Below are 26355 nucleotides of genomic sequence, written 5' to 3'. Positions count from 1 at the left end.
CTGACCGCGGAACAACATGGGGAGTAGAGTACTGACCCTTGATACAGTCAAGAATCTACATGTAACTTTTGACTCCCTGAAAACTAATACCCTATTGTTGACCAGAAGCCTTCCCAATAACATTAATAGTCGATTAACACATATTTTGTAGGTTATAGGTATTACATGCTATATTATTACAATAAAGTAAGCTAGAGAAAATAAAATCATTAGATAAGAAAATATTTATAGTATTGCACTCTATCCAAAAAAAAAAAAAATTTCACATGCAAGTGGACTGGTACAGTTCAAATCCATGTTGTTAAAGAGTCAAGTTAAACAGCTGGCTCTTGATTTTGGTTCATGTCATAATCTCAGGGTCCCGGGATCCAGCCCCACAAAGGGGAGTCTGCTTGAGAATTTCTCTCCCCCTGCCCCTATTCCCACTCATCCTCGCTCACATATGCACATGCTCTTCTCTCTCAAATAAGTAATTTTTTAAAAATGTGTAAGCAGACTCCAGATTCTGAGTTTTTAATTACTAGCTCACATCAAAGTACCATCACTTTTAAGCTGTTTTATATACATATCCCTAGCTTTTCAAAAGTTCATTTTATGCCATTTCACTTTTATGGAAGACCTACCTATTTTCACTAACCAAAAGAAATCTGAAGAGGATTTTCTTTTTTATGAAAAAAGTGAAAAGCGAAAACAGCATTACATTTGTTTTGCAGCCAGCTGTACCCTGAAGCATTGTGCACTCCAAAGCAGTGAGAGTGGCACCATCAAGCTCTTTCCCTGAAACTACACTCAGCAGTCAAGCTACCATAGCTTTGAACTGTGTGGGCATCTGTGATTTATCTCTATTTATTTTGTGCATTCATTAACAAGACATGTCCTATCATATCAGAAAAGCCTAAGATTCTCTCTCTGCCTGTGTCTCTGCCTCTGTTTCTCTCTCTGTGACTATCATAAATAAATAAAAATTTAAAAAAAATATATTTAAAAAAAAAAAAAAGGGATCCCTGGGTGGCGCAGTGGTTTGGCGCCTGCCTTTGGCCTAGGGCGCGATCCTGGAGACCCAGGATCGATTCCCACGTCGGGCTCCTGGTGCATGGAGCCTGCTTCTCTCTCTGCCTGTGTCTCTGCCTCTGTTTCTCTCTCTGTGACTATCATAAATAAATAAAAATTTAAAAAATATATATTAAAAAAAGAAAAAAAGAAAAGCCTAAGAGAGGTTATCTTTGGGTCTGAGAACACTTCAAAAATTTTATAAGTTAATGGCAATTGCTTCTTCAACTGTGAAGTGAAAACCTCATGAAAGGTTTTATAGGAAAGCTGCAGGGAAAACCGGTATATGGGTCACTCCTATAAGATTTCACTTAGCAGATATTTTCCTGATTTTTAAAAACTAGCACTGCTCAGGGACACCTGGGTGGGCTCAGCGGTTGAGCATCTACCTTCAGCTCAGGGCGTGATCCCGCATCGGGCTCCCCGAGGGGAGTCTACTTCTCCTTCTGCCTACATCTCTGCCTCTTTGTCTCTCTCATGAATAAACAAACAAAATCTTTTTAAAAAAAATAGCACTGCTCAAAAAAGAAACAAACAAACAAAAAAGATGCCAAAGCCCTCTTTTCCAGGTCTAAAAATTCTACAGCCTTAAAATCCTACTTTAGGTAGAGGAGTGGTATAGATGCCACTAAAGATTCAAAAAGTACAGATCCATTACTGAAAAGGTTTTTAAACAAAAGTTACATTTTATTATCTCATGATCCACTGCATCTGTACACTTTAAGGCCCTCTTTTTTATGGAGAAAAGGGAGCCAAATTATTAAACATTTAAAGAGAACTATTGAAGGACTTAATAAGGTAACAGCCCAAAAAGGAATCCCAACCTCTTCCAAACAGTTAAATAACTTAACGCAGGCTTCAGTCACCGTAAGTTCTGGGTCCCTGACCTTATGTGGGCCCTCAAAACTGCCTGACAATGTCACGATGCTATCCCTGTTGGTACTCTCACTCGCCAGGGCAACTGTGTCAAATATCCCCTTCTGATGTTTGTCAAATGCCAACAGAGTATGCTTCCTACCCTGAGAGCTTCATTTTCTATTTTATTCAACAATGAAAACTGAAGCCATTAGAGGGGACCTGCTTCGCCTTCCTGATATCCAACAGAAATTCCCACCCCTGTCCTATCAAAATGGAAGCTGCTACAGATCACTTTATCTGGGCTCTCAAGTCTGTCCTCTCAAATCTAGCAGAAGAATTCTTTCTAATCTCTCAGCAAGATCTCCAACCTCTCCCATTTTCCAGGGCTCCTTCCCATCAACATGCTCTCCCAATTTTAAAGAAGCCAAAATTAAAAACCCACAGCCCCACCTTCCATTCCAATTCACACCAAAATTACCAATAGATACTTTTCAGGCTTCACCTTACTTATTCTCTCAGAATATTCAAAATTATTGACTATTCTCATTGCCATGGCTTAATTTATAATTTATCACCTATAAAAAGAATCATGTATATATTGGAGGAAAGAGATATTAAATCTTGTTCCCAAGCGCTGGACCTAAAATTAAGTTACTTCTGTACATCCAACTGCTTAACTTGCCTAACTTCTCAAACACTCTCCAACTAAGCAGATCAAAATCTTAACTCCTCTTTCCCCTGATCCTCTAACCCCTTACCACACTGCTTCTCCAGAATTCTTCAGGGGATGCACCACTCTCTAACAAGCTGCCCAAACCATGATCTGAGAGTCACATTCAGAGGGTTTCTTCTCAACCCTCACATCCAATCAACTGCTAAAGTCCTAACAATTCTCCCCTTCTAAATATAGTATCTCCTAAATCCATTCACTTCTCTCCATCATCAATGCCACCACCTGTTGCAGGTCATTATCCCTCTCCTAGATCACTCCAAACATCTCCCAACCCAGCTTTCCCCCCCTGCCCCAATCCATTTCTCCCACTGATCTTTCCATGACACAACTCTAGCACATTATTCCCCTGCTTAAAACATATCAATTGCTTCCTGCCCCATTAGGATTAGTAAGCTCTTTTTAGGTTGGCTTACCAGGCATTTATTTTATGGTGTGATCTACCTCTCTAGCCATATATTTCTCTCTCCATTTACACCTTATTTTCAGATATTTGAACTTGCCCTGCTCTCTCTGACCCCAAGCCTTCCCTCATATTGTTCCGTCTACCTAGAGGACCTCTTCCTCTGTTACCTGATTAGCTTCCAGTCAATCATCCTTAAGTTTTCTGCTTAAATGCCAATCTTTCCAAGAAGCCTTAGTACAGTGCAGTAGTAAAGAGTACAGGCTCTGGAGCCACCCTGCCTGGCTTTAGACTTCCACCTCCACTGTAACGTCTCTGTGTCTCAGTTCCCTGATCATAAAATAGAGATGAAATGATGATGATGATAACCTCACAGAGTTGTGAGAATTGAAATACGGGAAAAGTGGCCGGAACACAAATTCTTGATAAAAGTCAGCTACGTATAAAAGGTTTCTTGGGTCTCCTTAGACTAGTTAACTTTGCTACCCAATACAATACACTGAATTGCCTTCATTATATGTAGCACTTACCACACGTGACTATACTTCTGATTATTTTGTCTCCACTTGATTTTGAGGGCAGGGGCCATATTTTATTTTCTTACCACTATAACCCCAGCTTCTACTTCAGTGTCTAGCCCAGAGGAAATATCTAATAAATGAATTGAACACTGATTTTAAAAACCTCTTCATCAAAAAAATGAGAGGACAGGCCACAGATTGGGAGAAAAAGATTTGCAAAAGGCATAACTGATAAAAGGCCATCACTGAAAAGAACACAAAGAACTCTTAATACTCAACCATAAGAAGCAAACTGATTTTTAAATATGGGCAAAAGATCTGAACAGACACCTCACCAAAGAAGATATACAGATGGTAAATAAGCACATGTAAAGATGTTCAACATCATGTATCATGAGGGAACTGCAAATTAAAACAAAACTGAAATACTACTGCATACCTATTAGAATAGTGAAAATCCAAAACGCTGACACCACCACATGCTGGTGAGGATATGGAGCAATAGGAACTCTGGTGGAAATTAAAAATTGTACAGCCACTTTGGAAGACAATGTGGCAGCTTCTCAAAAAAGCTGCCATTCTCAAATCTTGTCATACAATCCAATAGTCATACTCCTCAAATGAGGAGTTTTGAAACTTATTTACACACAAAATCCTGCACATGGATATCTACAGCAGCTTTACTCATAACTGCCAAAACTTGGTAGCAGCCAAAATGTCCTTCAGTAGGTAACTGGATAAACTGTAATTCATCCAGGGAACAGAATATGCAGCACTTTAAAAAGAAGGGGAAAAAAAGGTGCTATCAGGCTATGAAAAGGCTACATACTATATAGTTCCACTTAACACGCTGGAAAGGCAAAGCTGTAGCAAAGCTGTAGCAACAGTGAAAAGATCAGCAGCTGCAGGGTTCAGGGCAGGAACTGAGAGGCAAGAAGCAGAGCCTGGTATATTTCAAGGCAGTGAAACTGCTCTGTATTTAATATAATGGTGGATACATGCCACTGTCCATTTGTCAAAACCCATAGAATATAGAATACTAAGAGTGAACTATATAAATATGTAATGTAACTGTGTCCTAATGTAAACTATGGATATGGGTGATAATGTCAATATGGATTCATCCACTGGAACAAATGTTATCACTCTGGTGTAGGTCCCTGATAGAGAGGCTAGGGAGGGTGGGGAAGGTGAGGACAGGTGGGGGGGGGGGGGGGTACATACGGAAACTCTCTGTACTTTCTGCTCAATTTTGCTGTGAACCTAAAATTGCTCCCCCAAATAGTCTATTTTAAAAAAAAAAATCTGTTGCTTTAAAAAACATCCTTTAAATACTTCTATACACTGAAATATAGAAAGCAATTTTAAGACTCTAGATCTGCCTTTCCCCAAGGTTGCTCATCTAAGCCACAGAAAATCAAAAAGACTGTTGTCTTAATTCTTCCAAGAATGAACACAGCTAGACAGTGGATGCTTTAAATGCCTGTTGCCATCTTATACTTACACTTCCTTTTGTGTGTGTGACTTGTGACTGTACAAGAAGTTTATTGGGGAGTACTAGAAACAGCATCTGTGAGGCATCAAGGAAACAGGCCTGGGCAGTGGAAGAAGCTAAGCTCCAAGATTACTATGCAGTCACAACAAAGATAGCTGATCCCACAAGAAGCCCTGGAGATCAGCATCAGGCTCCCTGCTCACAGGGGAGCTGCTTCTCCCTCTCCCCTCTGCTCCTATCCCACCCCACCCCTCACTCATGCTCACTCTCCCTCAAATAAATAAAATCTGGGGGGGAGGACTTTCCAAGTTCTAAAGCAAAAATTAAATATGTAATTAAAGCCACCTATCCCTACTCTACCGTACATTTTGTAATAATAAAATGTATATTACATTTATGTACTTAAACTAAATAACTTACTTTAACCTCTTTAGTAATAAAATATGGCAACTTTTAATCATGACTAGAAACGTCGTATGACATTGATTATAATATTAAAAATATACTCAACTTCATTCACTTTAAAAACAGACAAGACCCTTAGTAGACACATTGGCAGGCAGCATAATTCTACAGAATTCACCTTATACAATAAATCTTTTAGAACCCCATCAAAATTGGCTCCCTTTCTTCTTTCAAAAGAAATTAAAATTTGCATGCAAATTACAGAGTTCAAGCTCATTTGTCAGTGACAGGGCATGGACTCTGAAAAATGTCATGTTCCTTCACACCAGTTTCACAGCATCTGAATTATGATTATTACTCTTTCCCGTCTGGCAGTGAATATAAAAACAGGAATATTCAAATGCCCTTGAAAAGGGTTGCTTCACTCTCCGCATAAAATATTTCTTTGGTATCTTATTAGTCAACAAATCAATTTCAAATGCAAATGAATATAAAACAATACTCATAATTCAGATTAATTTCCCCAGGAGAATGTTAACTAATTGCAAATACCTATTTTCCTCTTACTGCGTTCTCCAGCTTACTGTAGATGTAGAATACCACCTTCACTGAACAGACGACATTGAAGAGCCCCCCAAAGAGGAAAGACTTTGCTCAAGGGCACAAATCAGGTCAATACTGGAAAGAGAACCTGGATACCAAATGCAAGTCATTTACTTTACATTTTACCTTTTTTTTTTTTTAACTGTAGTAAATAACACCTAGAAAATTTATCATCTTAATCATTTTTAAGTGTGCAGTTAACTATATACACGTTAAGAGTTCAATATAATTTTTCAATAGATTCGCTTTAATCTATTATTAAAAATATAGTTTTGTGAAAATATATCCTCCTAAATAACTCATGGTTAGCTATGGAAGAAATCTTTTTAAATTTCAAGAGTAGGGATTTCAGATAAACTATTTGGGTTTATGACATCATTGATATATAAATGTTGGGGTTCAGAGCCAATGGCCAAGAAAAAATTCTAGACCTGTCTTCAGTGAAAAAAGGTGATTTTTATTATAGCACAGGGACAGGACGGGTGGGCAGAAAGACCTATGCTGCGGTTTTGACGGGTGACTGATTATGTACTTTCAAGTTGAGAGAGGGTTAGGGATGGGGTAAGTCTCTAAGGAACTTTGAAAGCAAAGTTTTCAGGACCTTGAGGGGGGCCAGCTACTGTTGGGAAAAAGCCATTTATTACTGTCTTGTAAAACCTTAGTCATAAGACCCCTCAGATGTATATCAGTAGGCCATATTCTTGGAGGATGATTGCTAACATGTATCCTGGGAGTAGAAATAAAGGAAGCTTCCAAAGGAATTTTTACATGTTAAAGAAGATTTATAGGATACTGGAGGTCAGGATAATGTTAATCTAAGATTGCCTTTTGCCCTTAACAAAGTATTAACATAGAGGCAGCTGACTTCCTAGAGTGAAGGTCACTCTACCTGTTTCAAGAACTTGTCAGTGGGCTGTAGGCAATAAAGAAATTTCTTTTCTTCTGCCTTTGTTTCCCACATCATTATAAGTAAATGGAAGCCAGGAAGGGACTCTCACTTTAGAAATACAGGACAACCTGAAAGCATCAAGGGGTGCCTGTGTGGCTCAGTTACCTGGCCAGCTTTTGATTTTGGCTCAGGTCATGCTCTCAGCCGGGACCAAGCCCTATGTCAGGCTCTGCACTCAGCCGGGAATCTGCTTGAGGATTCTCTCCCTCTTCCTTTGCCCACTCCCCCAACCCTCGTACGGGTGTGAGCATTCTCTCTCTCTCTCTCTAAAATAAAAAGTAAATGTTTTAAAGAAAATGTAAGATACTAATGGATTATAACCTACTAAATAAAGGATGCATGATAAATAAGAAAGAAATCTTCATTATAATAGAATGCTAATACAGAAGAAATGATGGAATTAGAAAATTACCATTTTACATCACAGTAATAATTTCTCTTAACATCAACATTATGTTAAGACTAGTGGGTGAAAGTCTGATGAGAAAGAGGAGACTCACATAATCTCAATATATCTCCCTACAGGGATCCCTGGGTGGCGCAGAGGTTTAGCGCCTGCCTTTGGCCCAGGGTGCGATCCTGGAGATCCGGGATCGAATCCCACGACAGGCTCCCGGTGAATGGAGCCTGCTTCTCCCTCTGCCTATGTCTCTGCCTCTGTGTGTGTGTGTGTGTGTGTGTGACTACCATAAATAAAATTTAAAAAAAATTTTTTTTAAATATATATCTCCCTACAAGTTATTTAAAAATCATAAAGGGAGGGGATCCCTGGGTGGCGCAGCAGTTTAGCGCCTGCCTTTAGCCCAGGGCATGATCCTGGAGACCTGGGATCGAATCCCACGTCGGGCTCCCGGTGCATGGAGCCTGCTTCCCCCTCTGCCTATGTCTCTGCCTCTATCATAAATAAATAAAAATTTTAAAAAATAAAAAAATAAAAAAAGTAAAAATCATAAGGGAGAAGTAGTAACTTGAGAGTGGAAAAACCTGATAACTTTAGCCAAGTAAAGTTAACATCACCAATAATGGGATAAATCAACATTATGAGCTTCCTAGCATGATGCGCTGAGAACACATATCACTTCTGTGAGACTCATGAGGAAATACCAGATGAACCTCAATCTGGGACAAAAAAGAAGACCTATATTCTTCAAAAATGTCAATGCCATCAAAGCCAAAGAAAGGCTGAGGGGCTTTTCTAACAAAGACTAAAGAGACATGAAAACTAAATGCAAGGCACAATCCTGGACTACCCTAAACCAAACTGAGAGAAAAACTGCCATAAAAAATATTAATGTGACAAATGACAACATCTGAATGTTTGTAGGCTGGATAACAATATTGTATCACTGTTAAACTTCCTAGTTTTGCTGATTTTACTGTGGAAATGAAATGTGAACCTCCCTGCTCTTAGAAAATACACACTACACTGACACAAGAATAAGGGGCATGTCTGCAACATTTTCAAATGGTTCAGAAAAATAACAAGGGGCACCTGGGTAGCTCAAAGGTTGAGTGGCCAACTCTTGGTTTCAATTCAGGTCATGATCTCAGGGTCCTGGGATCAAGCCCTGAATCCAGCCCCACGTGGGCTCCGTGAGGAGTCTGCTTGTGGATTCTCTCTCTTCTTCTTCCTCCACCCCTCCCTGAGTACACACCCTCTCATGCACATGCTCTCTCTCCTCCCCCTCTTGCACTCTTGTACACTTTCTCTCAAATAAACTAAATATATATATATAGATTTTACTTATTTGAGAGAGAGCAAGTGAGGGGCAGAGGGAGATGCAGGGTCCCCACTGAGAAGGGAGCCCAACATGAGGCTCGATCTCAGGACCCAGGGATCATGACTGAGCCAAAAGCAGATGTTTAACTGACTGTGCCACCCAGGCACCACAAATATATAAATCTTAAAAAAAAAAAAAAAAAAGAAAGAAAGAAAAAGTATCCATGAAAAGAGATGAAGCAAATGTGTCAAACTGTTAACAGCTGGTGAAACTAAAAAGGTTTTGAGAATTACATATATTATTCTTACAACTTTCCTGTAAGTTTGAAATTATTTCAAAATTTTAAAAAGTTATGTATGTGTATTTACGGATCTATTTTAGAAGTGTTCCTATCACTTCCTTATATTCTTGAAATTCCACTCTGAAATGTTCTTATTCCTTTAGAGCAAGCACTCTACTTAGCCTGACTTCAGATTTCCAAAATGAGTCAAGGTCAAGCTTTTTGGCAAACCACAATAAAGATCTGAAAATACCATGTATGTCTATTAGCAAATTGTGTGACAAGAATTTCTTAAGCTAATCATTTCACTTTTCACATATCTACAAGACATCCTAAATTGTCCCTACTAAAGTTACTTCATTCATTCATTCATTTATTTGCAAGAGAGAAAACATGATGGGGGAGAGGGGAGAGGGAGAGAGAGAAGCAGGTTCCCGGCTGAGCAGGGAGTCCCATGTGGGGCTCGACACCAGGACCCTGAGATCAAGAGTTGAGCCCAAGGCAGAAGCTTAATCAACTGAGCCACCCAGGTGCCAAATTATTTCACTTATGCCAGACTTCTAACCTGCCCACAAAATTACCTTTCAATAACTGCGTAGCTATTTTCTGCCAGTCTGACTCTATACGTGGCATCTTCCAAAGCCATGACTCTAACTTGTTTATGCCTACATCTCCTGGGGAGAAAAATGTTCTGGGAGAAAGACTGACCTGAAGGATGGAGATCTGAACTTTTCTCACAGGGGAGAGGGGCACACAGGTTTTGTTGCTGCTTAATGAAGCAAGGAACACACACACATACAAAAGAGCCTACAGACATCTCGGAAGATTGCAAGTTCTGTCTCAGGGAGAAAATCTCTGGGGTGGACAGGAAAATATACACGCCTAAAACAACCTGCGGAGGAGGACAAACCTGCGGAAAAGGAAAAAGGTCACCAAGGTCTCTGACCCAGTTTAACGACCTTGTTTTTCACTTAACTGGAAAACTTAGAGAATCCACAATATAAATTGTCACTTCACTTGTAATCGGTCAGTCTCCAAACACTATCATCCCAGAGCGTAGAGACAATATGCTCTCTATCAGTGTTTCGCGCAAGATGGAAATGTGGCAAACATGATTTCTAAGTAAAGCATCAGAAAGCGACCGCGGTCAGCAGCCCCGCTCCTCGGCCAGCACCGCAGACCCGGGGTACAGACGCCTGCCCTCCAGGCTCGCGGCGGCTGCCCCCCCGCCCCCCGCCAGCTCCCAGCACCTCGCTCCGCCCGGTTTCCCCGGCCCCGCCGCCTGTCCTGGCCACGCCCCCTGCCCCCATCTCCTCCGCCCCGCCCCCTGGCCCTCTTCTCCTCGGCCCCCGCCCCGCCCCCCCCGCCCCCGGTTCCCGGCCCCCTCCCCTCCCGACTCTCCGGCCCCGCCCCTAGCCCCGCCCCCTTCCCCCGTCTCCTCGGCCCCGCCCCCGCGGGCCCCGCCTCCTGCCGCCCGACCCCGCCCCCTGCCCCCCGGTCCCGCCCCCCGTCTCCGCCCCGCCCCCTCGGGCCCCGCCTCCTGCCGCCCGACCCCGCCCCCTGCCCCTCGGGCCCCCTGTCTCCTCGGCCCCCGACCCCCGGGAGCGCTCCCGCGAGCCGCCCGCAGAAAGGCTTCGATGTCCGGGACGCGGGGAGCTCGCGGGTCCGACGCAGGGCAGCCGGCCGCGCACCTGAGGTCACCCTGACCCGCACCTCGGCCCCGCCCCGCCCCGCCCGAAGGAGCCCGGCGCCCGCCGCACAGCCCCGGCCCGCCCGCCTGCGCCCCGGCCCGTCGGCGCCCAGGCCCCCGCGGGGCAGCAGCCGGCCCGCCTCCCTCCGGCACTCACCGCCCGCCGGAGCCGAGCTGTGGCCGCCGCTCGGAACATGGCGTCCGCTCCGTCCGCCCCGCAGCGCCGTCACCGCGGCCGCGCAGCCCGGGAATCCCGCGAGACGCTCGGTCCCAGCAGCCCATTGGCCGGGCGGCAGCCAATGGGGACGGCGGAAGGCGGGGGCGGGGCCTGGGAAGTGGGGCAAAGGGGAGGCCTCGCGCGGCGCGGCGGGGGCCGGCGGCCGGAGGGCGGGGCGGGGCGGGAGCACCTGCCTCCCCGCCGCAGCGCTTGCCCCGCCCGCCCCGGCCGCTCCGCCCGCCTCCCCACGCGCGGGGCCGCCCCTCGCCCTGCTCCCGGCCGTCGGGTCACGCAGGTCAGCGCTGCACCTGCCCCGGGTCAGCCCGTCTTCCAGGTCAGGGCACGTGATACGGGGACGCGGCGGCCTCCCCAGACGGCGCGGGAAACCTACAGGTGAGCAGGGAGAGGCACCCACCAGGGCGCCGGGTCACGGGGGTCACGGTCGCAGCGTCCTGCGAGGCAGCATCGGGCCCCCACCCGGCCTGGCTCCCGCGGGCAGCGGGCTCGCCCTCTCGCCTTATTAAAAAGAAGAGGGAGAAGACTCATACTAATAAAATCATGAATGAGAAAGGAGAGATCACTACCAACACCAAGGAAATACAAACGATTTTAAAAACCTATTATGAACAGCTATACGCCAATAAATTAGGCAATCTAGAAGGAATGGACGCATTCCCGGAAAGCCACAAACTACCAAAACTGGAACAGGAAGAAATAGAAAACCTGAACAGGCCAATAACCAGGGAGGAAATTGAAGCAGTCATCAAAAACCTCCCAAGACACAACAGTCCAGGGCCAGATGGCTTCCCAGGGGAATTCTATCAAACGTTTAAAGAAGAAATCATACCTATTCTACTAAAGTTGTTTGGAAAGACAGAAAGAGATGAGTACTTCCAAATTCGTTCTATGAGGTCAGCATCACCTTAATTTCAAAACCAGACAAAGACCCCACCAAAAAGGAGAATTACAGACCAATATCCCTGATGAACATGGATGCAAAAATTCTCAACAAGATACTAGCCAATAGGATCCAACAGTACATTAAGGAAATTATTCACCATGACCAAGTAGGATTTATTCCCGGGACACAAGGCTGGTTCAACACTCATAAAACAATCAATGTGATTCATCATATCAGCAAGAGAAAAACCAAGAACCATATGATCCTCTCAATAGATGCAGAGAAAGCATTCGACAAAATGCAGTATCCAATCCTGATCTCGCTCTCAATTACATAAAATCTTAAATTAAAAAAAGAACCGGGCCCCGGAGGGGCTCAGCGATTGAGCATCTGCCTTTGGCGCAGGACGTGACCCCGGGGTCCTGGGATCGAGTCCCACGTTGGGCTCCCCGCAGGGAGCCTGCTTCTCCTTCTGCCTGTGTCTCTGCCTCTCTCTCTCTCTTTCTTTCTGTTTCTCAGGAATAAATAAATAAAATCTTTTAAAAAGAAAGAAAGAAAAAAAGAAGAAAGAGAAAGAAAGAAAGGAAAGAAAGGAAGGAAGGAAGAAAGAGAAGAAAGAAAGAGAGAAAGAGAGAAAGAGAAAGAGAGAGAGAGAGAGAAAGAAAGAAAGAAAGAAAGAAAGAAAGAAAGAAAGAAAGAAAGAAAGAAAGAAAGAAAGAAAGAAAGAAACCATGTAGGCAAAAGCCCATAAGGGGAAGGTCCAAGGACAGGATCGGGGCCGTGCGCTGCTGCAGAAAGAGGCAGAGCGGCTGGAGACACAACTACAACTACCGTCCTCCTTGGGCAAGGCCTTCAATGTGGGTGAATTGCCCACCCTGGCCCTCGCTTGCTCCACCTTTCCTGTCCCTGGGCACCCCACCCACATCCTGGCTTCAGTGCCCTTGGCTGCCAAATCTCTCCTGACCTTTACATCCACATATATACCTGCCCACTTGGGCATCTCCTCAGGATGTCCCTCAACAACTCAAACCCACACGTACACAGTTGACAGCATCCCCTTCCAGATTTAATTCTCCCGTATTCCCTTTGTCAGGAAGTGCTTTCCACCTCCACTCAACTGCTCATGCGAGAAACAGCTCCCAGATCCATCTAGGACTCCCTTCTACCCGACTCCGTGTTGGGATTGCTGCGGTTGCCTTCTTACTGTTCTCTTAACTTCTAGTCTTCACCCTCCAATCCATCGCCTACTGCAAATAAAGGGCTCTTTCAAAAGGGTAAATTGGGGGCAACTAGGTGGCTCAGGGTGTGATCCCAGAGTCCTGGGATCAAGTCCTACATCAGGCTCCCCTCAAGGAGCCTGCTTCTCCCTCTGCCTGTGTCTCTGCCTCTCTCATGAATAAATGAATAAAATATTTTAATAAATAAATAAATAAATAAATAAATAAATAAGGGCAAATCTATGATGTTACTCTTCTGTTGAACACACTTCAGTGCCCCATCATGGGCTTTCCCCCTCCCCCCGCCATGGGCTTATATAATAATATGCAAACCCCCTACCATGACATATAAGCCCTGTGTGAACTAATCCTTCCTTTTCTCTTGAGACTTGTCTTCAACACCCCCGCCCCGTGGCCATACAGAACTTCCTTCCTATCCTCCAATGCCCTACCCCCTCTGCCTCCCCTCTCATTTCTTCCTCCATCTCCATTTACTCCTTCAACTTGTTAATACCTATTCATTCTTGGGCATCCTGAGTGGCTCAGCGGTTTAGCACCGCCTTCAGCCCCAGGCCTGATCCTGGAGACCTGGGATTGAGTCCCGCATCGGGCTCCCTGAGCGGAGCCTGATTCTCCCTCTGCCTGTGTCTCTGCCTCTCTCTCCATGTCTCTCATGAATAAATGAATAAAATCTTAAAAAAAAAAACCTATTTATTCTTGAAATTTTGGCTTGAACATTCCTCCTCCCACTAACTCTGGATGAGGTACTTCTCCCATGTACCCCTATTTTCACCTGTACTTTCCCTATACTGGCAGTTGTCACATGGGTTGTAATGACCTGGTTACTTGTCTATCTCACCCATCTGACTATAAGGCCTGTAAAGGCAGAGAAGCTATCCTATCTCCATTATTATTATTATTATTATTATTATTATTATTATTATTTTAATATTATTATTTTAAGTCTTCAACACCTTGCACAGTGCCTGGCTCATAGTAGGCATTCAGTCAGTATTTGCTGAATGAATCAACAAACTAATGAATGACTTGCTAAAAAAGGCTGAACTTTACCATGAAATTTTTAAGCAGGAGAGTGACATGTTCAGAAAGGATCTCAGTTCCCAATTTGTCAACAATCAACCTTTCCATCTTTGTCAAGTCTAACTAACAAATCCCATCGGCTTTCCCTTCAAAAGATGCCTACAAATCAACAACTTCTCCCAACACCTCTTTATTCCTCCACCTGGAAGCCACACCTGGAACTTATTGTCTCCTTGCTTGCTTGCTTTTTTTTTTTTTTTTTTCCTTGCTTGCATTCAATCCTAAATTTCCCTCTCAGCCAGCATCTCTTCTGATCTCGATGGCTTCCCTGAGGATCTGAGCCCCTAACCACCACAACTTCTCAGGGGCTCAGGGGTGCTGCTCTTGCCCATTTATTGTCAAAATTGAGTAAGAGAGTACTGAGAAGCACCTAAGTAGATCACTCTTGGCCAAGATGATGACTCTCCTTCTTGCCTGCTGGTCCCTACAAACAAGGTGCCAAGAGCACTCAGGTAGCCTCTGCAGCTTACAGTTCAATAGGACTGCTGCTGTGTCCTCTTGTGGAAGATTCCCCTTTGGGGACAAGTACCTCTATCCCTGCAGGGCCCAGAGATCTGGAATTGTGAGATCTGGAAGCCCAAATTCTACAAATGCCCATTGAGAGTGACGGTACTAGGTCCCTCTTGATCCTACCTCCTTGGTTCCTGGGCCCATGTGTTCTTCTGACTGGGCACACAGCACCGTATAAAGGTCTTTGATTCAAGATGGATGTGGCTTCCTGGAAGCTGAACCCCATCCTCATAAGGTATTGCCTCTAAGCTGGAGCTTCAAGTGGGCATCAGGAGGCCATTCCAATGCCCTATCAGGCCAGCAGCTCTGGGTGGTCCAGTATATGACTAGATGACTCAATTCTGTGATCATAGACTCTTCCTGCACATCCACTTCAGTAAGTTGGGTCCCTGACCTGATGTTATGTAAGATCTTGTGCTGGTGAATGAAATCTTCAAAAAGCCTTCAGGTAGCGGTACTGGATGGGATCTTGTGGGCAGGAAAGGTAAACAGTACCCAGAATACGCTATTTCCTATCAGGATGAGTCATGGCTCCACCAGGATGGAAGGGATTCCATGTAGTCAAGTTACCACTACCTGGCCAATTGGTCTCCTGGAGGATGGTTATGACGTCGGGGGCATATTCAACAGTAGCTGACAGTGGTCCTTGTAAGTGGGAGCCCATGCTCTCAGGCTCACACTAGCCTCTGCATCTACCATTGTGCCCACTTTTTCCGTGTCTCCTTCGAGCCAGCACTGGGCAGCTGATGAGAGACTGGCTGAGGTCGCCTGCCCAAGTGAATTTTGCCTTTTTTTAGTTATTTAGTGTCTCTTCCATGGTGAATGCTTTCTAGCTGGTGTTGCCATGTGATACAAAGATCCTACTCGGGGTATTTGGCTGGCTCAGTCAGTAGAACATGTAACTCTTGATCTTTGGCTCATGAGTTCAAGCCCCATGTTGGGTGTGGAGACTACTTAAAGATCTTCATGCCTTGTGGTAATTCCCATACGTCTATCCATCCTTGTGTCTCTATCCCAAACTCTTTGTCCCTAATCTTCCCAAATTTCTTCTTCCAGGCCCCTACCAGTCATACAGTCCTTTCACCATTGCCCCTGAGTTCATGTGTATTCTAACCTTGGGGTCTACAGAGCTCTGTCTACAGAGTCGGTGCCCAGGTGCACCTCTTGAAGTTCTGCCCACTGAGAAGATCTTTCACCTGTTTCTCAAGGTCACCCCTAAGTGAGGGGCAACTACCCTCCGTTCTCAATCACATACTGAGACAACTCTCCACAAGTCAAACACAGGATTTTCCCTCCTCTTTCAGCTGGCTGTAAGGAAAGGAAGCCTACATATAGCCATCAGTGTGAGCTGAGGAAGGTGCTGGTGTAAGGGTGTGTCACGACCTGGCATCTGGGCTGCCTGTCCAAGCAAAACTTGCTTGAACCATCTGATCCTATCACTTGTGTTCCATCCCAGATGCACCGGCTCCATCATAGGATGGATTACTGCTGGCTGCCTGGTATTACGTCTTGGTGGGTTTGATAGAGCCTCGCTCATGATGGGTAGTTCTGACATGTGGTCCCTCGATGTCCTATGATCGGGCCCAGTGGCACACAAGCAGTTTTTTTTTTTTTTTTAATTTTTATTTATTTATGATAGTCACAGAGAGAGAGAGAGAGAGAGAGAGAGAGGCAGAGACACAGGCAGAGGGAGAAGCAGGCCCCATGCACCGGGAGCCCGACGTGGGATTCGATCCCGGGTCTCCAGGATCGCGCCCCGGGCCAAAGGCAGGCGCCAAACCGCTGCGCCACCCAGGGATCCCCACAAGCAGTTTTTTTCAAAAGGCACACAAACCTCTCCGATACATGGCATGGCCTTACTCCAACACCCCAAGGACCTATGTTGTGATTCCCAGGGGAAGTTGCTGCAAACCACACACAGCATCTTTTACCACTGAAAACAGTAATACCATCTATACCATCTATAGAAGCATAAGTGGCCACGTGGCTTTTATACAATTGCCTGTTAATCCTCATCTTTAAAAAAATTTTTCTTCCATAAGATGTCAGTGAAGCTTAGTAATTGCCACCCAATGCCATTGTGCCGTTGTGGTCCCCCTGTGTTGCTCAGATGTCTCGTACATTCCCTTCTGGAAGCATACCATCCCAGGTCACCACCCGTGAAGGGTTTCACAATTGGACCCCCACTTTATGCTAACCAACAACTATCTGTGTTCCAGGTACTGGCAGTCAGGGGGCGCTCGGGGCTAGGCTAGCAAAGACCACTACAGCTCCAGAACCCCACCTGATGAACTGCTTTCTCAGACCACTCCTGCCCCCCTGCTCCTCTTGGGAGCAGGCTCTCCTCTTGATGCAAGCACACGAGGACCAGCAGGAGGGTGCTTTTAGAATTCACATCTGTGTAAGGCAAGACAGAAGCAGAATTGGGGCAGAAGGAGAAGCTGGGCTGAGGTACCAGCCTGAACAATAATCCAATGGATGTGAATTATTCTGTTATTGAATTAGATGGCAAAGCATTGGGTTTCTTATGCAATAGCATGATAGCCATGCTAAAGGCATACAATGGATAGGGACACCTGGGAGGCTCAGCGGTTGAGCGTCTGCCTTTGGCTCAGGGTGTGGTCCTGGGGTCCCGGGATCGAGTCCTTCATCGGGCTTCCCGCAGAGAGCCTGCTTCTCCCTCTGCCTGTGTCTCTGCCTCTCTCTCTCTGTGCCTCTCATGAATAAATAAATAAAATCTTTTAAAAATAATAAAACAGACTATCTCAGTACATCAGAATTTCTTCAAGGTGAAAGAGCTGCAGCCGAAGTTTCTGATTTGTTCATGTGTTAGCCGAACAAGGGTGGCCATTTACTGATGGGGAATTACTTAGATTGGGTCTGACTGAGCAGCTGACAAAACGTGTGCAGAGAAAATGAACTTGTCTGCTACTATGAGATTTGGGGGCAGAAGAGAACATGGGGAAGCAAATCAGTAATCAATTGAAAGCCAAAGCAGATTATTTCTGGTAGCTTTCCTTGGCTTTTGATGAGTTAACAGATGTTACTGATCCTGCTCGCTTAGTATTTATTTGAGGAGTCAACGCCAAATTTGAAATGACTATAGGATGGGCCTCTGTGAATGGTCTGAATGAACAGGAAGTTTTCAAAGAAGTTGAGGAACCACTAATTTAATACAACCCAACGTGGAATCTGCAAAGATAGATTACAACTGATGGTGGTAAAAATATGTGTGGAGCAGAGAAAGACTCAGACAAATGTAAAAGCTTGTGAATGCATAAGATGTGAAGGGCCCACCGTGTTGTGCATCAGCAGCCACGTCATTGAAAATACTTTGAATCTGTCACATGTCACTCACTCACAGTGTCAACAGTGAACATCGTTCTCTAGGCGAATATTGCCAATTGCATGATTTTTTTGTGTCAAAAATAGAAGCTGAGTCATCTGACTTGCCCTATCACACAGCAGTTTATTGGGTTTATTGCAATGCTTCAGCCCAAGACCAGGTTGAAATTGCACTCAAATGTTTATAACAGCCCCAAACTGGAAATAATCTAACTGCCTATTCACTGGCAAATTCATGAGACAGATCGTGGTCTAGTGTATTTGGCTGTGCTATGGACTGAATCGTGTCCCCCAGAACTCATACATTGAAGACTTAACACCCGATTTGATATTTGAAGATGGGGCCTTTGGTAATTAGGCGTAGAGGAGGCCATGAGGCTGGAGCCCTCATAATGGGATTAATGTGCCCCTCCTGCATGTGATGACCCAGAGAGAAGTTGGCCATCTGCAAGCCTGGACGAAAGTCCTCACAAGAACCCAACCATGCTGATACCCTGATCTCAAACTTCTAGAACTAAAAAAACAAAAAACAAAAACCAAAAAACAACCAGTCTCTCTTATTTAAGTCACTTAGTCTATGGCATTTTGTTAAGGCTTTCCCAAAATGACCAAGTATGGTCTATTGCATTCACCGTAAAGCAGTAAAAAGGGTGCACATTACTGACAAATGCCATGAAGTGGATCGATCTCAAAAGCACTAAGTGAAACAAGACAGACACAGAAGACAGATGATTCTATTTATAGGACAGTCTGTAAAAGGCAAAACTACAGGAAGAAAAGACAGATAAGTGGTTTCTAGGAGCTGAGCCTAGCAAATGGGCGTGAGGGAACCTTCTAGGGGGATTAAAGCATCCTATATCGTGATTGTAGTATATGCACTGGCTGTGTACATTTATCAAAACAACAAAAAAAACCCTACATTTTAAATTGGTGAATTTCACTATACGTAAATTTCACCTCAATAAAGTTATCTAAAGCACATTCCACACACAAGCGTGCACGGCAGGTCGCCAGCTTGAAGTCTCTGCTTGTGTAAGTTATAATCAGGATGTTGATAGAAACATAGCTGAAACATTTCATTTTGAAATCTGACCCATGTCCTTAGTTCAATCCAGCAGCCAATCGTGTTGGCTTTAGCTTTCTGCTTTCAGGCCACAGCAGCCTCCCACCTAGGCTCTGAGCTTCTGCTCTTGCCTTTACAAGCTATACACCTCGGAACAAACGGAGATGCTCTAAAATATTAATCATTTTGTAGGCACACCTGAGTGGCTCAGTCGGTTAAGCATCTGCCTTTGGCTCAGGTCATGATCCCAGGGTCCTGAGATAGAGCCCCTCATGGCGCTCAGCGGGAACCCGCCTCTCCCCCTGCCCCTCCTACCTGCTCTCCCTCTCTCTCTCTCTCTCTATCAAACAAATAAAATCTTTAAAAAAAAGAAAATTCTATTATTAAAAACCACATTAAACCATCTCTGTCCAAAACCCTCCCCCATCACACTGAGGGAAAAAATTCAAAGATCTTTCCGTGGCTTCAGGTCCTCCCTTGATCTGGCCCTTGCTTGGCCCTCTGATTGATCTATTTTCTCCCGCTTCAGGGAGGCTTTCTACTCAGCCTCCAACACTCCTGCCTCGAGGCCTCTGTGCTTGCTGTTCCCTCTGCCCAGAATGCTTTTCCCCCAGAGCTCCTACATACTCTGCTCCTACCCTTCACTCAGGTCTCAGCCTAAATACTACCTCCCCGAAGAGGCTTTCTTCAACCTCCGATATGGGAGCCCTTCTCCACTTTCTCCTTCTAACTATGTTTTATTTTTTAGAGCTAGAGCTTTGTTCTATTCATTGCTGGCTCCCTTGCACCTAGAACAATATCCGGCACGTTTAAGTGCTCACTGCGTACTTCATCGATGAACAACGAAGACACAGATGAACAGATAAGCTGTTGCTCTGAAGCCTTCTTAGACTTCCCAGCCTGCACTCACTTACCTCTCTCTTTCCCTCATCCCTCTGGCTTTGGTTGACTTTATGTCTTTGTTTCTTTAATAACAGCTTTATTGAAATATAATTAATGCACCATTTAATTTACCCATTTACTTTTTACAGATAAATTATTTTTGATAAATTCAATGTTGTGCAGCCATCACCACAGTCGATCTTGAAATATTTTGATCACCTCGAAAAGAAAGCTCACGCTCTAGCTGCCGCTCCCCTATCACCTCATCCCCCAGGCCCTAAGCAGCCACTCATCTACTTTCCATCTATGGATTTGCCTATTATGAACATTTTTAACAAATGGAATCATATAACGTGTGCTATTTTGTGACTCGCTTCTTTCACTTAGCATACTCTTGTCAAGGTTCATCTATGTTGTAGCATTATCCATATTTTATTTCTGGTAATGACTGAATAATATTCTATAGTATGGATATACTACACTTTATTTATCCATCAGTTGATGGACATTTTGGCTTTTTCCACTTTGGGGTTCTTACGAATAATGCTGCTATAAACATCTGTGTACAAGGTTTTGCCTGGAAATATGTTTTCATTTCTCTAGGATTAGAAATGGCAACTTTGGATCTAACCATTTAAGGAACTGCCAACTGGTTTCCAATGTGGCTACACCATGTTACATTTCCACCAGCAGTGTGTGAGCCCGATTGCCACATCTCTTTAGTTGTATGTCATTGATCTATATGTGGTTTTGCTGTCTTATCACAATACAAACGTTTCACTGTATTTCTGGGACCACTTCAAGCTTAGGTTGTTATTGACCTTATGTTATTGGTCGATGTTTAACATATGTGACACTTACTACCTCAACTGAACTGTAAACTGTTTTAGGGCAGAGTCTATGTCTTGTACATATTCCCCTTCACCACATGGTGAAGTACCAGGCATGCAGGAGGTGTTCAATAACTAACTATCTGTTAATTATCTCAAAGAATAACAACAGAAGTTGGCAACAACTATGAAAGGAGAAGAAGGAAAAAAGGAAGGAAGGAAGGAAGGAAGGAAGGAAGAAGGAAGGAAGGAAGGAAGGAAGGAAAGAAGGAAGGAAGAAGGAAGGAAGGAAAGAAGGAAGAAGGAAGAAGGAAGGAAGGAAGGAAGGAAGGAAGGAAGGAAGGAAGGAAGGAAAGAAGGAAGGAGGGAAGGAAGGAAGGAAGGAAGGAAAGAATTCAGGGCCATAGGGAAATTTAGAACCTAATCATTTGAATTTTAAATATTATAATGAAAGGTCAAGCATCAAAAAGCTCATTCTTTTGCTTCTCCCTGAAAAAAAGTAACTCTCTCATTGTGAGATTTTCCACATGCAAAAGAATGAAGCGGGACCCCTTCTTTACACCATACACAAGAATTAACTCAAAATAAACCATAAGAGCTAAAACTATGAAACTCTTAGAATAAAATCATGTTGACCTTATCTTAGGTAAAGCCTTCTTAGATATGACACCAAAAACATGAGCAACAAGAGAAAACATTGATAAATTAGACTTTATCGATATTTAAAACTTTTGTATTTCAAGAGACACCATCAAGAAAGACATCCCACAGCATGGGAGAAAGTATTGGAAAATTAGATTTGATAAGGGAGGGCAGCCCGCGTGGCTCAGCGGTTTAGCGCCGCCTTCAGCCCAGGGCCTGATCCTGGGGACCCGGGATCGAGTCCCACGTCGGGCTCCCTGCATGGAGCCTGCTTCTCCCTCTGCCTGTGTCTCTGCCTCTCTCTCTGTGGGACTCTAATGAATAAATAAATAAAATCTTTAAAAAAAAGATTTGATAAGGGATTGTATCCAGAATATATAAAGAATTCTTCGAACCCAGTAATAAAAAAGAACCCATTTTTTTTTTAATAGGCAAAGAATCTGAATGGACTTTTTCCACACAGAGTACTTCGTGGGCTCTGGTGGATGCTGGGGTGCCTGCGAGTGGAGAGGGCGACGTCCCCGTCCCTGGCCGGCAGGGGAGGAGGGGCAGGGCCACAGCCTGCTGCAGCTGTCCCATGCATGGAGAGGTACCGGCCACACGACGGTGACCACAAGCATCGAGAAGGATGTGGGGAGACTGGAGGCCCCTGAGTCCATAACCTGGCAGCTCCTCAGGACACTTGGGGGAGTCAGACGTCACCCAGCAATTCCGCTCCGGTGTTGCCCCCAGATGTCGTGTGTTGGCACAGACCTACCCAAATGTTGGCAGCAGCCAAAATGTGAAAACAATGCAAACGCCCATCAACTGGCAAGTGGATACATTCAATGTGATGTGGTCACACGACAGACTGTGATGACAGGGCGGCCGGAGCACTGACCCCCGTGGGGACCAGGAGGCCTTCTGAGAAGACCATCATCTTTATGATCATGGAAGAAGCTGGTCACACCACCGCGTGTCATATGGTCCTGGTTACACGCAGCGCCCCGCGTGGGCAAGTCTGTACAGAGAGAAGTGGTCACCTGTGGCTGAGGGCACTGAGTAATGCATGTACTTCACTGTGCACGTGCAAGAGTGTGTGTTTGTACTTTTAGGGGGTAACAAAAATATCTAAAATTGTGGTGATGGTCATACGACCCTGAATATACTAAAACCCGTCGAACCAGATACTTTAAGTGTGTAAATTGCATAGGATGTAGATACACATGCAACATAGGTACACACGTCACACATGAGGGTGAGGGGTGTTATAAGTTCTGTCATTCATTTTCTGTTTTAAAAAATATTTTAAAAAGGCAGTAATTTGGAGCGCCTGGGTAGCTCACTCAGTGAAGTGTCTGTCTTCGGCTCAGGTCATGATCCCAGGGTCCTCGGATTGAGCCTCACATGGGCTCCCTGCTCCTGGGAAGCCTGCTTTGCCCCCTCTCGTTCCCCTGGCTTGTTCTCTCTCTCTCTCTCTCTCTCTCTGACTGTTAAACAAACAAATAAATAAATAAAAATCTTAAAAAAAGAAAAGGGAAAAGGCAGCAATTTAATCATTGGTGATTACAAGGGTCTTGGACACACTGCACACACCAACGTGGGCCCACCAGTGTTCCAGGACTCCACCTTGTTCTGATACGCTTAATAGCCCTCAGTTCTCTCTGTTATCCAGCTGTGTGGCTGAAGCTCACTGCTTCCCAGAGCCACCCCAGAATTTCTGTATAGGAATATTTTAGGGGCAGCAGTCCAGTTAGAAGAAAAAGAGGTCTAAGAATTTGTCCTGAAGCTGTGTTGGCATAGCAGAGTCACTCTTTCACTTAAAATTTGGAGGCTGATGGAGATTGGATCCTAGAGTGCTGCTTCTGGGTGGTCCCTTCCTCCACTTCAGTAAGGGCCACATAGAAATGAGCCTGTATTCTTTAAACCTGCTTCATAGGGGCCCCTGGGTGGCTCAGTGATTGAGCGTCTGTCTTCAGCTCAGGTCATGATCCCAGGGTCCTGGGATTCAGTCCCACATCAGGCTCCCTGCATGGAGCCTGCTTCTCCCGCTGCCTGTGTCTCTGCCTCTCTCTGGGTGTCTCTTATGAATAAATAAAATCTTTTAAAATAATAAAAAAAAAGTGCTTCACACTTTCAAGGCCCATCCATGTTCTCAACAAGCAATCATTTTGCTATGACATTCGTTGACTTATAGCACACGAGATACACAGCACATGAAATACATAGCACAGGAAAATGGCCCTACGTTTTTAGCCATGTCTACCAAGGGGACTTCTTTCTTTGTGCTAAAAATACCTACAGATGATTTTAACTGTGCCACGTTCAGATTCTCCTTTCAACTCATCTGTTCCTTCCAACATGTTGTCATTTCTCTGTTTGGAAATCACAACCATGAAACCTCAAACATTTATGGGTTATGCTAACAGCTTCCCTTGGTGTATTTTTAATAGTCATTGCTTTTATTATTACCAGATGTCAAGATCCCAAATGATAACAGAGCGACAGACTTTAAGGGTAAGATTATTTGGGCAAGAGAAATGTGATGTTTTTGTATTTTGTGAGATAGCAGGTGTCTGACCTGGTTGGTAACTGAGACGCGTTTAGACAAGTTCCCTGATTTCTTTGCCAACCCTCTGTATCTTCACGGGTCAGGAAGGGTTGGTAATGCCTTCCTCATAGGGTTTTGGTGAGAAATGTTTGGGATTTCATGTTGTACTAGTTACCTACTGCTGTATAACAAATTACCCTCCACATATAACATCTTGAAACAACTTTTATTAACTTACAGTTTCTGAGGGTTAGGGAACCGTGGAATGGCTCAGCTGGGTGGTTCTGGCTCAGACTTTCCCACAAGGTTACATTCAAGCTACTGGCCAGAGCTGCAGGCTCTGAAGACTCATGTGGGACTGGGAATCACTTCCAAGACCACCCGTGTAGCTGTTGGCAGGAGGCTTCAGGCCCTCACCACAGGGACTTCTCTATGTGACCTTCCCCAAAGGCAGAGACACCAAGATGTTATTAACCCAAGCTTGGTGGTGACATCCCATCATGACTGCCACATCCACCCGTCACACTCACCAACCCTGCAACAGCGTAAGAGAGGACAAAGCAACGGTTAAGGTAGCAGGAGGCAGGGGTCATTGGAGACCATCGTGGAGGCTGGCTACCACCTAAGCAGGCACACCTGGGCACCACGACTTCGACAACCATTTATTAGGCCAGTTGTGTGCAGGCTCTATTCTGAGTGCAGGCGTATAAAACAGAACGGGCCGCATCCTCCAGGGCCTCCATTCTAGAAGCTCACAGCAAGTGCTTAAGAAATGTGTTTTCTCCTAATGAGAAAGAAACAAAAATACTTCATTAAATGAGATCTTACCAATCAGAAGTACAGCTATAGGCTGACCAATTCCCACTTGGGAAAGTTGGGGAGCGCTCCCCGTATGTGCCAATTACAAGACGGAAGACTGCGGTTTTCAGTTTAGAGGCTGGAAATTTATAATAAGAATCCTAGCTGCGGAGTGCGGGGTGGCTCAGGTCATCATCTCAGGGCTGTGAGGTCGAGTCCGCATTGGGCTCCACGCTCAGCACAGAGTCTGCTTGGGTTCTCTCTCCCTTGCCTCTGCCCCTCCCCCTGCTTGCTCGCATTAAAAAAAAAAAAAGATGTTATTTATTGAGAGACAGAGAGAGGGAGAGAGAGACAAAGGTAGTGACCGAGATGGCTAGGGAGCATGAGCTGGGAGGAGAGGGAGAAGCAGGCCTCCGGCCAAGCCGGCTCCCTGCCTGACGCGGGGCTCGATTCAATAATAAGATCTTTAGTGCTCGCTTTGGCAGCACATATAGGAAAATTAGAACAACAACGAAATCTTAAAAAAAAAAAAAAAAAGAATCCTAGCTGCAGTAAAGACACCCATTATAATTATCTGTGAGAAAATGTGTAATAAGCAAATTGATGGTATCCACCATCGTGAAAAAGTGGTTATTTTCCAAATCTATTCTCAGACATTGGTTGCACTCTAGGCACACTAATAAACGAGCTTCTAAAGTCATGACGTTCTCAGGTCCTCGTGAAAGCCGCTAAGGTGGGACCTCTGTTTGGCCATGACTCATCTGCCGTCAATTTTGTTGACAATATAATGTATATGTAGACATGGTAGATTATATAAGAAGATAACTTTGAGCTTCACATCTTCTAGAATGCATTCTGACCACGCCAGTGTGTACCAATTAGTGAGTTTTTACTCTCCTGATACTTTACTCATCCTAAAATATTCAAATTTCAGACTCTTAGAGGAGACATGTATGATTCATGGGATTAATGGCCAAGGAATCTGCCTACATTATCAAATTAGCCTTGTGTTTCACTAGCTTTCATAATGCTGCAGTCAAGGTTGAGCTTTATACATAAATATTGACGTCTTATTCTGAGCTTAATAAAACATGCATATCTTTCCAATATACCATAGATAGAATGAATGCTAAAATGTCTGCTGGTGCCAAGAGCCTGCAAGGGCCCAACAGATACCATCCGAGGGCCCACTGGATGGATGGCTGTCCTTCCCTGTGATGCCCTAGGCCAGCCTTTCAGGGCTCCTGAAGACCCCGTGGTTAGGTAGCTCTTTGCTGAGCTTGCTGCCCTCCACCAGTCCTGTAGAGGATGCCGGAGAGGAACGGATACCACCTCTGATCCCATGGATTTAACGAAAGACACTGGTCCCATGGTCTCCTCCTCCACGAGAAAGGGTCAGGATTCTGTGTTATTCACAGAAGTATTCTCAGTGCTTAGAAAAGGGACGTGGAGTTATCTTCATTAGAATCTCTGAGAATTAAATCATCACTTGGCCCCCAGGAGTCTCCACACTCACCTCACGCACCGTGAAACTCTAATGAGAGCCGTGGGGCCGAGCAGAGGCCAGACCTTGTGCGGTGCTCACTCTCCGGCCTCCTTGATTTGTGGCCAATC

At 44.7% G+C, this 26355-nt stretch overlaps 1 protein-coding gene and 1 long non-coding RNA gene across 2 annotated transcripts in view; one reads left to right on the top strand and one right to left on the bottom strand.

The window, feature by feature from the left end:
* The window catches only part of ETFA (electron transfer flavoprotein subunit alpha), a 77124-nt gene extending 66124 nt beyond the window's left edge, over nucleotides 1-11000 (bottom strand). Inside the window, exon 1 of the mRNA XM_038581082.1 lies at nucleotides 10863-11000. Within this exon, the coding sequence (XP_038437010.1) occupies nucleotides 10863-10901 (39 nt within the window). The 5' untranslated portion in view covers nucleotides 10902-11000. The remainder of the gene's footprint in view (nucleotides 1-10862) is intronic.
* Nucleotides 11001-11132: 132 nt separating this feature from the next.
* On the top strand, nucleotides 11133-22935 carry LOC111093339. Its single transcript, XR_005381902.1, has 2 exons — nucleotides 11133-11315; nucleotides 21845-22935. It is a non-coding gene; the product is annotated as an uncharacterized LOC111093339 (long non-coding RNA).
* The last annotated feature ends 3420 nt before the right edge of the window (nucleotides 22936-26355 follow it).

The sequence above is a fragment of the Canis lupus genome, chromosome 30 (assembly GCF_011100685.1).
Source record: "Canis lupus familiaris isolate Mischka breed German Shepherd chromosome 30, alternate assembly UU_Cfam_GSD_1.0, whole genome shotgun sequence".
NCBI classification, from domain to species: Eukaryota; Metazoa; Chordata; class Mammalia; order Carnivora; family Canidae; genus Canis; species Canis lupus.
Note: the sequence above shows the minus strand (reverse complement) of the source record. Positions and strands in the feature narration are given on the sequence as shown.